General features: G+C 40.6%; 1 protein-coding gene across 4 annotated transcripts in view; it reads left to right on the forward strand.

Annotated features, from left to right (window-relative positions):
- The window catches only part of LOC128701556 (recQ-like DNA helicase BLM), a 58,831-nt gene that overhangs the window by 41,474 nt on the left and 4,034 nt on the right, over nt 1-13,323 (forward strand). For all 4 annotated transcript variants that reach the window (XM_053795305.2, XM_053795307.2, XM_070101568.1 and 1 more), the window contains 4 exons: nt 1,322-1,512; nt 4,146-4,336; nt 8,173-8,303; nt 8,642-8,813. In XM_053795305.2, the coding sequence (XP_053651280.2) occupies nt 1,322-1,512; nt 4,146-4,336; nt 8,173-8,303; nt 8,642-8,813 (685 nt within the window). The remainder of the gene's footprint in view (nt 1-1,321; nt 1,513-4,145; nt 4,337-8,172; nt 8,304-8,641; nt 8,814-13,323) is intronic.

A 13,323-nucleotide genomic window follows, 5' to 3' on the forward strand; every position in this document is an offset into this window, starting at 1 on the left:
ACAAGGGATAGACACAAAAGTGTCCCTGTTTGCAGATGATGTGAAGTTAATGAGGAGAATTCAATCAGATGAGGACCAGGCAGGATTACAAAGAGACCTGGACAGGCTGAAAGCTTGGTCCAGCAACTGGTTCCTCAATTTTAACCCCGCTAAATGCAAAGTCATGAAGATCGGGGAAGGGCAAAGAAGACCGCTGACAGAGTATAGGATAAGTGGCCAAAGACTGCAAACCTCACTCAAGGAGAAAGATCTTGGGGTGAGTATAATACGTACCGTGCACATCTCCTGAAGTGCATATCAACCAGATAACTGCTGCAGCATATGGACACCTGGCAAACCTGAGAATAGTGTTCCGATACCTCAGTAAGGAATCGGTCAAGACTCTATACACTGTGTACGTCAGACCCATACCGGAGTATGCAGCGCCAGTTTGGAACCCACATGGGGTCAAACACACCAAGAAATTAGAGAAAGTGTAAAGGTTTGCAACAAGGCTAGTACCAGAGATCAGGGAAATGTCCTACGAAGAAAGGTTAAGGGAAATCGGCCTGACAACACTGGAGGATAGGAGGGTTAGAGGAGACGTGATAATGATATACAAAATACTGAGAGGAATTGACAAGGTGGACAGACAGGATGTTCCAGAGGTGGGACACACAAACAAGGGGTCACAGTTGGAAGCTGAAGTCTCAGCTGAGTCATAGAGCTATGAGGAAGTGGAATAGTTTGGCAAGTGATGTAGTGGAGGCAGGAACCATACGTAATTTAAGACAAGGTACGATAAAGCTCATGGAGCAGGGGGAGAGAGAACCTAGTAGTGACCAGTGAAGAGGCAGGGCCAGGAGCTATGTCTCGACCCCTGCAACCACAATTAGGTGAGTACACACGCACGCATACATGTACACACGTACATATACCTTAAACTGTGTAAGGTATCCATAAATATTGATCATCATAATACAGGTATTGAGTGCATTTTGTATTCACATACCTAGAGCCAGTGAGAACCAATAAACATTCTCTGATTCCCTTTCTTCTTTTAACAGCCTTCTTTTTTGAAGAACAGAGAGGGGAGACTAGACTTTTTTTTTTCTGATATTTGATCATGTCTAAAACTTCTAGTATTATAAACAACAGGAAGAGAATGTTGAATGTAAATGAAAGTTAAATGAAGCTTAAGGTGTTTGAGAGTAACGAGCAGTGTTAGTTCAGTGTCTTTGCTTGTGTATAACAACTTTATAAATATAATTAGAGTGAAAAACAGATATTTTATGTATTTTTTTGTGATTTATTTTTTATTTAATATTTTTATATTCAATAGGACATAATCGGCATTCACTGCATGGGATAGGAAAATCCTGGACAAGGAATGATGCAGAACGATTGTTCCGCCGATTGGTACTTGAGGGCTATTTACAGGAAGAGATGGTAGTAATTAGAGATGAGATGGCTTGTGCCTATTTACGACCTGGGTCAAAATGCCAGGAATTTCTCAGTAATCCAAATATGAAGGTATTTACCATTACATTTATTATATTAATTCTTTTTTTTCCCTCATTGTTGTATGACCTCTACAGGTTTAGTGTTTAATTTGATTACAATAATAATCTTTCTTTCAACACACCAGCTGTATCCCACCGAGGCGGGGTGGCCCAAAAGGAAAAACGAAAGTTTCTCCTTTTACATTTAGTAATATATACAGGAGAAGAGGTTACTAGCCCCTTGCTCCTGGCATTTTTTTGTCGCCTCTTACAACACGCATGGCTTATGGAGGAAGAATTCTGTTCCACTTCCCCATGGAGGTAAGAGGAAATAAACAAGAACAAGAACTAGAAAGAAAATAGAAGAAAACCCAGAGGGGTTTATCTTTCTTCTTCTTTCAACACACTGGCCGTATCCCACCGAGGCGGGGTGGCCTAAAAGGAAAAACGAAAGTTTCTCCTTTTACATTTAGTAATATATACAGGAGAAGAGGTTACTAGCCCCTTGCTCCCGGCATTTTAGTTGCCTCTTACAACACGCATGGCTTACGGAGGAAGAATTCTATTCCACTTCCCCATGGAGATAAGAGGAAATAAACAAGAATAAGAACTAGAAAGAAAATAGAAGAAAACCCAGAGGGATGTGTGTATATATATATGCTTGTACATGTATGTGTAGTGTGACCTAAGTGTAAGTAGAAGTAGCAAGACGTACCTGAAATCTTGCATATTTATGAGACAGACAAAAGACACCAGCAGTCCTACCATCATGTAAAACAATTACAGGCTTTCGTTTTACACTCACTTGGCAGGACAGTAGTACCTCCCTGGGTGGTTGCTGCCTACCAACCTACTTCTTTCTTTCTTTCAATACACCGGCCGTATCCCACCGAGGCGGGGTGGCCCAAGAGAAAAAACGAAAGTTTCTCCTTTTACATTTAGTAATATATACAGGAGAAGGGGTTACTAGCCCCTTGCTCCCGGCATTTTAGTCGCCTCTTACAACACGCATGGCTTGCGGAGGAAGAATTCTGTTCCACTTCCCCATGGAGATAAGAGGAAATAAACAAGAATAAGAACTAGAGTGAAAATAGAAGAAAACCCAGAGGGGTGTGTATGTATGTGCTTGTACATGTACATGTATGTGTACTGTGACCTAAGTGTAAGTAGAAGTAGCAAGACGTACCTGAAATCTTGCATATTTATGAGACAGACAAAAGACACCAGCAATCCTACCATCATGTAAAACAATTACAGGCTTTCGTTTTACACTCACTTGGCAGGACGGTAGTACCTCCCTGGGTGGTTGCTGTCTACCAACCTACTACCTATAATAATAATAATAATAATACGTACTTCATCAGACAGCTCTCACCAAGGTAGGGTCATCTTAAGTTTTGCTCCTTAAATTAAGCTTTTATGTTACATCATTAATACATTGACAGCTGATGCACAAAGTTCATGCTTCATATGAAATGCAGGTTGAGTCATATTTAAACTAACTACCAGAAGTTTAAAACAAAATTGCTGAACTTCAGAATCCTAAGTTTTACCATGCCACATGACCATCCAATGTTACTCCAGACTTGTAGTCTTGTGCATTACAGATAACTTTTCTTCTGTCAGTAATTCCACTTTAAACTCAGACTTGAAAATCATATGCCAAATATTTAGTAATTTTGTTGTATTTAGACTACTGTTTATGTTTACCAACTTAGCAAACAGCTAGAGGTAGGATGAAATTTATGCTATATGCAGGGTTTTTTCTCCTCATTGAATTATCAGGCCTTGTTTACCTGGAGAGAGTTCCGGGGGTCAACGCCCCCGCGGCCCAGTCTGTGACCAGGCCTCCTGGTGGATCAGAGCCTGATCAACCAGGCTGTTGCTGCTGGCTGCACGCAAACCAACGTACGAGCCACAGCCCGGCTGATCAGGAGCCAACTTTAGGTGCTTGTCCAGTGCCAGCTTGAAGACTGCCAGGGGTCTGTTGGTAATCCCCCTTATGTATGCTGGGAGGCAGTTGAACAGTCTTGGGCCCCTGACACTTATTGTATGGTCTCTTAACGTGCTAGTGACACCCCTGCTTTTCATTGGGGGGATGTTGCATCGTCTGCCAAGTCTTTTGCTTTCGTAGTGAGCGATTTTCGTGTGCAAGTTCGGTACTAGTCCCTCTAGGATTTTCCTTGGAACTGCTTTACTTTATATAATGTAAGGGCATAGATTTTGTATATTAAAATTAATTACATTAGCTAGTAGTATATCTTTGTAATCAGTTACAGGTGTATACACACTAACCCAATATGTTCTAATTTTCCATAATACCTGTGGTTTGGACATATACAGAAGATGAAGAGGAAGAGGATGACAAAGAGGGTTTATAAATGTGGGGTTGAAAGGAGGAGGGGTAGGGGTTGTCCTAGGAACAGTTGCAGGGAGGGGTAAAGGAGGCTTTGAGTTTTAGGTTGCAAGTATTTGGTGCAGCAGAAATGTACATGTATATTCTCGAGTGCAGTTGCCTCCTTTAACTTTGAGTCCAGTTGGTGTTGAAATTTCAGAGTTGGACTGCAGTGAAATTTAACATCTTTAAATGTCTAGTAAATATTAACATCCATGAATTCTGTATTTTTTATGTATATAAAAAAATCTCATACATTTTTTAAATAGTTTGAGTTTGAAATGAAGAAAGATGGAAACAATGAAAGTCGAACAGAAGCAGATGCAGAACTTGAAAATGATGACGATGAACTGAAGCAGTTGCAAAATGATTGTTACACAGCACTTCTTCAAACTGTTAAGGATTTGGCTGCAGCTAAAGGTGTCAACTACACAAATGTCATCAACATGAGTGCTCTTAGGTATGCTATATCACCTCAATTTTTTTTAACCCATTTCTTTTCTTGTTAACCGTTACATTCTTAGAAATGCCATGAGCCTCATGTTCTCAAGAGGTTTCTCAGCAAGTGGAGTAAAACTTAGATGAGGTCAGTTATCACTAAGATCTTTCTTTCAACAAACCAGCTATATCCCATTGAGGCAGGGTGGGCCAAAAGGAAAAACGAAAGTTTCTCCTTTTTAAATTTAGCAATATATACAGGGAAAGGGGTTACTAGCCCATTGATCCCGGCATTTTAGTCGCCTGTTATTGACACGCATGGCTTACTGAAGAAGAATTCTGTTCCACTTACCCATGGAGATTATCAATAAGATTTTTTTTTTTTCAACAAACTGGCCATATCCCACCAAGGCAGGGTGGTCCAAAAAGAAAAACGAAAGTTTCTCTTTTTAAATTTAGTAATTTATACAGGAGAAGGGGTTACTAGCCCATTGATCCCGGCATTTTAGTCGCCTGTTATGACATGCATGGCTTACTGAAGAAGAATTCTGTTCCACTTTCCCATGGAGATTATCACTAAGATATTCACAATACATACTACTGTACTCCAGTTTAGTTTTTCCTGTATGAGTGGTCAGGGAATATGTTAAATTAACACAACAGTTTGGCAATTGAGGAGCAGTTGTGTGGTTAGAAAATAAGTAAAGGTATGCCAGGTATGAGTTGAAAACAGATAATTGAGAAATTTTTAATGGCTGCATTATTATTATAATCAAAAAGAAGCGCTAAGCCACAAGGGCTATACAGCGCTGCAGGGCAGGAAGGAAGTGAGGGCATCAGGTGGCAAAAGGGAGATGGATGAGTAATAGGTTACGGATAACAGCGGAGCAGTGGATGGTGAAAGGGTAAAGGGCAGCAAGAGACTGAACTAGAAAGGGCTGGGGGGAGTGCAAAAAGTATCATCAGAGTTTGTGGAGTAAATCAGTCGTTGTCAAGAAGTCAATGAGAGAGTCAGGATTAAAGGAGGGTCCATCAGCAAGAAGGGAAGGTAAAGAGAGAGTAGTAGAACGAAGACGACGTTGGAGGTAAATTCTGCGTGCTCGTTGATAGAGAGGGCAGTCTAACAGAATGTGGCTAATGGATACTGGAACTTGACACTGCTCACAGAGAGGAACAGGGTGCCTCTCCATGAGATACCCATGAGTAAGACGAGTGTGGCCAATGCGAAGGCGGGAGAGAGTGGTCTCCCAACCTCGGCACTGATGACAAGAAGACGGCCAGTAACCTATGCTCGGTTTAATAGAATGAAGTTTGTTACCGAGCAGAGTTGACCAACGTTGTTGCCAACGGGTGCGAAGGTGGGTAGCTATTGCAGCAAAATAGTCCATAAATGGAACACCTCTATAGGAAATTGGTAGGTCATGTACTGCTGACCGCGCAGCAGTGTCTGCCTGTTCATTGCCCTGTACATCAACATGACCAGGGACCCAACAAAAAACAATATCTTTATGTTTGGTAGAGATACGGCATAGCCAAAGTTGGATACGGAGAACTAGGGGGTGAGATGTATCAAATTTTCGTATAGCCTGTAGAGCACCAAGGGAGTCTGAGACTACCACAAATGATGACACAGGCATAGATGCGATACGAATAAGTGCTGCAAGAATGGCATACAATTCAGCAGTAAAAATGCTAGCCGAAGATAGTAAATGCCCCCGCACGACATTGTCCGGAAACACTGCTGCGAATCCGACGCCGTCTGAAGACTTAGAGCCATCTGTGTACACAGCGATGGCATGAGAATGAGAGTGGAAGTGATCAAGAAAAAGAGAGCGGGAAGCCACCGTAGGCAGTTGGGCTTTCGAGCAAGGGAATGAGAAAGAACAGACCCGAACAGCTGGAACTTCCCAGGGGGGTAGGGAAAAGTGAGATGCTACATGAACATATAAAGGTGGTAACTGAAGGGAAGACAAGAGTGAATGTAGGCGAAGAGAAAAGGGACGGAGCAAACAGGGGCGGCGAACAAATAAAGAATGTCTACTAATATCAGTGACCATTCTATAAATGGAAGGATTGTGAAGATCGTGAGAGCGTACATAGTAGCGAAGGCAATGGGCATCACGCATTAAAATAAAATCCCTCAACTTCAGTTTTAAAATCTTCATTTGCTACTTGAAGTACAGTAGTGTCATTTCATTTTAAATTTGGGTGTGAAGCATGGGTGATGAATGTTGCAGCGAGGAGAAGGCTGGAGGCAGTGGAGATGTCATGTCTGAGGGCAATGTGTGGTGTGAATATAATGCAGAGAATTCGTAGTTTGGAAGTTAGGAGGAGGTGCGGGATTGCCAAAACTGTTGTCCAGAGGACTGAGGAAGGGTTGTTGAGGTGGTTCGGACATGTAGAGAGAATGGAGCGAAACAGAATGACTTCAAGAGTGTATCAGTCTGTAGTGGAAGGAAGGCGGGGTAGGGGTCAGCCTAGGAAAGGTTGGAGGGAGGGGGTAAAGGAGGTTTTGTATGTGAGGGGCTTGGACTTCCAGCCGGCATGCGTGAGCGTGTTTGATAGGAGTGAATGGAGACAAATGGTTTTTAATACTTGACGTGCTGTTGGAGTGTGAGCAATGTAACAGTTATGAAGGGGTTCAGGGAAACCGGCAGGCCGGACTTGAGTCCTGGAGATGGGAAGTACAGTGCCTGCACTCTGAAGGAGGGGTGTTAATGTTGCAGTTTAAAAACTGTAGTGTAAAGCACCCTTCTGGCAAGACAATGATGGAGTGAATGATGGTGAAAGTTTTTCTTTTTCGGGCCACCCTGCCTTGGTGGGAATCGGCAGTGTCTTAATAAAAATAATAAAAAAATTATTATTTCCTCCTTTATCTCTAGCGTTGTCACCTTGGGTCTTATGTCATCATTTTTTAACACAGTACATATGTACTATTTTGCCAAAATCTTTAAAAAAAATTATTTTTGATGCCATTCACCATTTCTAACCACATTCAGCTGACAGCTGAAAATGCAAGTTCGAGTCACTAGCCACCTTGATCATTTAGGACATATGGGCCTGCTGGCTGCAGATTGACAGTTTGATCATTCATTCACTAGTGAAGCCTGGCCGCAGGCTGGGCCAGACAGACTAAGTAGAATTATTCCTGGAACCTCATCAGAAGTTTTTACATGTATGTCTGCTACTAGAACACCACTTGCACATGCTTTTTAGCAGACAAAAGACAAATATACTGTTTTCTTGCCGCATGAGTTTGTCGTGTTTAGTTTGCTTGGTGCCATGGGTATTGACGGATTAAGAGTTAAGTTAAGCCTTGGGGCAACACATCCAGCATATGCAGCATTTTGTAACTATACTTTATAGTCTGTTCAAGCATATATTTAACTGCTTAAAATGATGCATAATAAATTTAAAATAAGGACTTTTATTTTTTTTCTCCACTAAAGTGACCTTTTCTTTTATACAAAATGGAGCCTTGAGACCCCTCACACATGGCACTCTTAGACAGTTCCTGCTTTTGCCCTTACATTAATGTTCCATTGACTGGGTACATCTGCATGTACATATACATGTTATTTCTTTCTTCTTTCTTTCAACACACCGGCCGTATCCCACCGAGGCAGGGTGGCCCAAAAGGAAAAACGAAAGTTTCTCCTTTTACATTTAGTAATATATACAGGAGAAGAGGTTACTAGCCCCTTGCTCCCGGCATTTTAGTCGCCTCTTACAACACGCATGGCTTACGGAGGAAGAATTCTGTTCCACTTCCCCATGGAGACATGTTATTTACCATCAAGTAATGTGTGTACAGTATATATATAGGCTTTATTTAAAACTTTCTTATAATCTTAACAGGCTGATGTCTCTGTCAATGCCAGAGAGTGAAGAAGAAATGCTCCTGATTCCTCACGTAACAAAGGCAAACTTTGAGAAATATGGTCAATCACTTCTGGATATTACACAAAGATATGCTGCTCAGAAACTTGGTAAGTAGGGAAGAAATGCCTTATGTTACGTTATTGCACTGTATTTTGGGAATTTAAGTTGTAAATATTAATTACTTGGCATTTCAAGTTAACTTACATATTACAGTGGCTTTAGATAATACATAAGGCTCACAAATTTTTGTGTAGAATTATAGCACATGTAGAGGATTTCAAGCTCTTCTTAATGGTTCATTTATTTTTTCTTATACAGTACTGTAAATGTAATTTATTTTTCAGGAATGTATATTTTTTTTGTAAGGGCTGCTTTAAAATGATTAGTTACCCTTACAATTAGCTCATCTGAAAATGCTATGACAAAGTCTTTAATGGGTTTGCAGTAATTTTGAGTGATCGAGTAGAGGAAGGATCGTTTGATAACTGCAGCTTTGAGGAGAATGATGAAAACTCAACTGGGTGGCTAAGTTCAGTGAATGCACCAGCCTCAGTTTCATCCCCATATTTTGGAAGAGGAAGAGGAAGAGGAAGTCCTGGGAAGAGATTTGGCAGAGGGTAAGATTGAGTTGAGTTAATTAGGGTAAGCTTGGCTTGTTTACACATTATTTTGGATGTTAATACAGTCACACCTCATTAAGCTGGACCCTGTGTTTCACAGTGCTTTGGGATTTAGATCTTTGTGTAAGTAGAAAAATATATACATTTACTGAAAGTTTGTCATCTTATGCAAACCTTGATGTCATAATGATATTCCAATAAATAGATTAAATAAATGTAATCATTATTATTTCAGTTGCTGATATGGTGACCTTTGTTAAGACAGTACATTAGTTGGCAGTGGAAATACTTCCTTTCATTTGAGTTAGCATTTATCTTAGTTTATTGGACATATTGTCCCTACTCTGATAGGATATACAGTATAAGATTTTTTTTTTTTCAACAAACCGGCCGTATCCCACCAAGGCAGGGTGGCCCAAAAAGAAAAACGAAAGTTTCTCTTTTAAAATTTAGTAATTTATACAGGAGAAGGGGTTACTAGCCCCTTGCTCCTGCCATTTTATTCGCCTCTTACAACACGCATGGCTTACGAAGGAAGAATTCTGTTCCACTTCCCCATGGAAATAAGAGGAAATAAACAAGAACAAGAACTAGAAAGAAAATAGAAGAAAACCCAGAGGGGTGTGTATATATATGCTTGTACATGTATGTGTAGTGTGACCTATGTGTAAGTAGAAGTAGCAAGACGTACTTGAAATCTTGCATTTTTATGAGACAGAAAAAAGGACACCAACAATCCTACCATCATGTAAAACAACTATAGGCTTTCGTTTTACACTCACCTGGCAGGACGGTAGTACCTCCCTGGGCGGTTCCGGCTACCAACCTACTACCTAGAAGATTGTATTTGTTCTATAATAAAACTAGTCCCAAATAAAAGTATCAATAATTAAGTCAGGTTCCAGTCTGACAGTTCTCTTCACTACTTTATTGGTTATACTTCATTTATTTTCCGTGTATACAATACAGTGAACCCTCGGGTAGTGATGCGTTTTAGCGTAAAAATATTGGCTCGGCCAACGATGAAAAACCCGGTTAAGGACAATCATCCCGAACGCGTCCGCCTGTTCCTCCGGCCTGAGCACGCTTCAGCTGCCCTGCCTTCAGCTAGTGTGTCATTGTTTACAAGCCACTGCGGACAGTTCCACACATACATATCAGTTAGCAGAAATATAAACACTTAAGCAATATACTGTGATCCTTTATTGATGTTTAACCCACGTAGTGGGCTTTATCAAGTCACAAACAAATCTACCTGGGTGAAAGATATGTGAGTATTTATAGGATGGCGTCAGGTGGAGAATGCTGGGTCAAGTAGAGAATGCTGCATGTGACAGTCTTCCGAGAAGGGTGATAGAGTCGAGCCCAGGGTAGCTTTAAAAAGAGATTGGATAAGTATATGAGTAGACCTTGCAGTGTTCCTCCATTCTTATGTTCTTATGTGGGATAGCAGTGAAGTTTCTTGGCAAGGGGTTCAGTTATGTTATAGAAGCCATTGTTCTGGTTGAAGTTGTTGGATATACAGTGGACCCCCGCATAACGATCACCTCCGAATGCGACCAATTATGTAAGTGTATTTATGTAAGTGCGTTTGTACGTGTATGTTTGGGGGTCTGAAATGGACTAATCTACTTCACAATATTCCTTATGGGAATAAATTCGGTCAGTACTGGCACCTGAACATACTTCTGGAGTGAAAAAATATCGTTAACCGGGGGTCCACTGTACAGATAAGTGAGGATTCCAGGATTCTTCGGTATTGAGTGTTGTCTTCTCTGGCGATAAGTCTTGTGGTTCTGTAGTTGATTAAATGGTTGTGTGAATTTCGGTGTTGAACACAGGCATTCCTTGGATCATCAGATCTGCCTGTGTCCTGGTGTTCTGAAATACGTGTTTGGAGGTCTCTGGATGTTTCACCGACGTATAATTTGCTGCAGTCATTGTAAGGAATTGTATCTACCCCTACAGAGGTTTGAAGCCTGTCCTGTCTATTACTGGTAATGTCCTTGACAGTGGTGGATGTGGAGGTAGATATCCCACATAAGAGCATAAGAATGGAGGAACACTGCAGAAGGTCTACTCGTATACTTATCCAATCTTTCTTTAAAGCTACCCAAGGTTCTAGACTCTATCACCCTTCTCAGAAGACTGTCACATGCAGCATTCTCCACCTGATGCCATCCTATAAATACTCACGTATCTTTCACCCAGGTAGATCTGTCTGTGACTTGATAAAGCCCACTGCATGGGTGAAATGTTGTCAATGAAGGATCACAGTATACTGCTAAAGTGTTTATATTTCCATTGTGTCGGTATTTTATACCATTCATTTCCACATGAATTAGCAGTTGACCTTTTTTTTGTGATTATTATTATGTATTATTATATTTATATGGGATTGCTAAATCCATAGGGGAGGCATTCATGTTTAAACTAAAGAGGGAAATGCAGGTCCAATTCCTTAGATCAATTGCCCCTTGCCTGTCTTGAGTTTTTTTTTTTTTTGTGATAAATGAAGATATAGACAACTCTAGTTGATTACTGGCTGTGAGGAGTGACACATGCTCAGGATTTTTTTTAAAATCCTCAACACTCAAGTTATTTTCTTTGACATGTTCCAATTTATTTGTATTTGTAAAGTTGTACATTTGATAACTTTTATGTTTCATGAGGGAAGGAAATATATATAATGGAGGTTTTTATAACTTAGAGTGTGTATGTAGGGCATAATGACAGTATTTTGTTGGACTATGTGTTGGTAGAAAAAAGGACGTACATGTTTATAGAGGGGCCACAGATATATCGGATATCTTTTTAGTTGTAGCTACAGTGAGAGTAAAAAGTAGATGGGATACAAGGAAAAATAGAAGCAAGTAAGAGAGAGGTGAAGGTTTATAAATTAAAGGAGAAGCCAAGTAGGGTAAGATATAAACAACTATTGAAGGATAGATGGGCTAGTGAGAGTATAGGCAGTGGGGTCAAAGATGTATGGGGTAGGTTTAAGAATGTAGTGTTAGAGTGTTCAGCAGAAGTTTGTGGTTACAGGAAAGTGGGTGTGGGAGGGAAGAAGAGTGACTGGTGGAATTATGATGTAAAGAGAGAGTAGTAAGGGAGAAAAAGTTAGCACATGAGAAGCTTTTACAAAGTAGAAGTGATGCAAGGAGAGAGGAGTATATGGAGAGAAAAAGAGAGGTTAAGAGAGTGGTGAAACAGTGTAACAAGAGAGCAAATGAGAGAGTGGGTGAGATGTTATCAACAAATTTTGTTGAAAATAAGAAAAAGTTTTGGAGTGAGATTATGAGTTAAGGAAACCTAGGGAACAAATGGATTTGATAGTTAAAAATAGGAGAGGAGAGTTATTAAATGAAGAGTTAGAGGTATCGGGAATTATTATTATTATTATTATTATAATCATGTGGGAGAGCTAAACCCTTAGGATTATACAACGCATGTGGGGGGGAGGGATGCAAGGTATTCAGGCTCAATTCAGGGAACTGGAGCACAGATCCAATTCCCTAGATCAAGAGCCCCTCACCAGCGTCAAGGAACCTCCCTTGAGGGGAAAGGTATCGGGAAGATGGAGGGAATATTTTGAGGAATTGTTAAATGTTGATGAAGATAGGAAAGCTGTGATTTCATGTATAGAGCAGGGAGGAATAACATCTTGTAGGAGTGAGGAAGAGCCAGTTGTGAGTGTGGGGGAAGTTCATGAGGCAGTGGGTAGAATGAAAGGGGGTAAGGCAGCTGAGATCAGTGGGATAAAGATAGAAATGTTAAAAGCAGGTGGGGATATAGTTTTGGAGTGGTTTATGCTTTTATTTAATAAATGTATGGAAGAGGGTAAGGTTAGGTACCTAGGGACTGGCAGAGAGCATGCATAGTTCCTTTGTATAAAGGCAAAGGGGACAAAAGAGAGTGCAAAAATTATAGGGGAATAAGTCTGTTGAGTATACCTGGTAAAGTGCATGGTAGAGTTATTATTGAAAGAATTAAGTGTAAGACAGAGTAGGATAGCAGATAAACAAGGAAGCTTTAGGAAGGGTAGGGGGTATGTAGACCAAGTATTTACAGTGAAATATATAGGTAAACAGTATATAGATAAGGGTAAATAGGTTTTTGTGGCATTTATGGTTTTGGAAAAGGCATATGATAGGGTGGATAGGGGGGAGAATGTGGCAGATGTTGCAAATATATGGAATAGGAGGTATAATAATTATATAATTATAATTATGGGGTAGTGCTAAACCCGTAGGATTATACAGCGCATGGGGAAGGATGGAAGGTATTCAGGCTCAATTCAGGGAACTGAAGCACAGATCCAATTCCCTAGATCAAGAGCCCCTCACCAGCATCAAGGACCCTTCCTTGAGGGGGGAATAGGAGGTAGGTTACTGAAATCAGTGAAGAGTTTTTATAAGGATAGTGAGGCTCAGGTTAGAGTATGTAGGAGAGAGGGGGATTATTTCCCAGTAAAAGTAGGCCTTAGACAAGGATGTGGGATGTCACC

The sequence above is a fragment of the Cherax quadricarinatus genome, chromosome 78, assembly GCF_038502225.1.
Source record: "Cherax quadricarinatus isolate ZL_2023a chromosome 78, ASM3850222v1, whole genome shotgun sequence".
NCBI classification, from domain to species: domain Eukaryota; kingdom Metazoa; phylum Arthropoda; class Malacostraca; order Decapoda; family Parastacidae; genus Cherax; species Cherax quadricarinatus.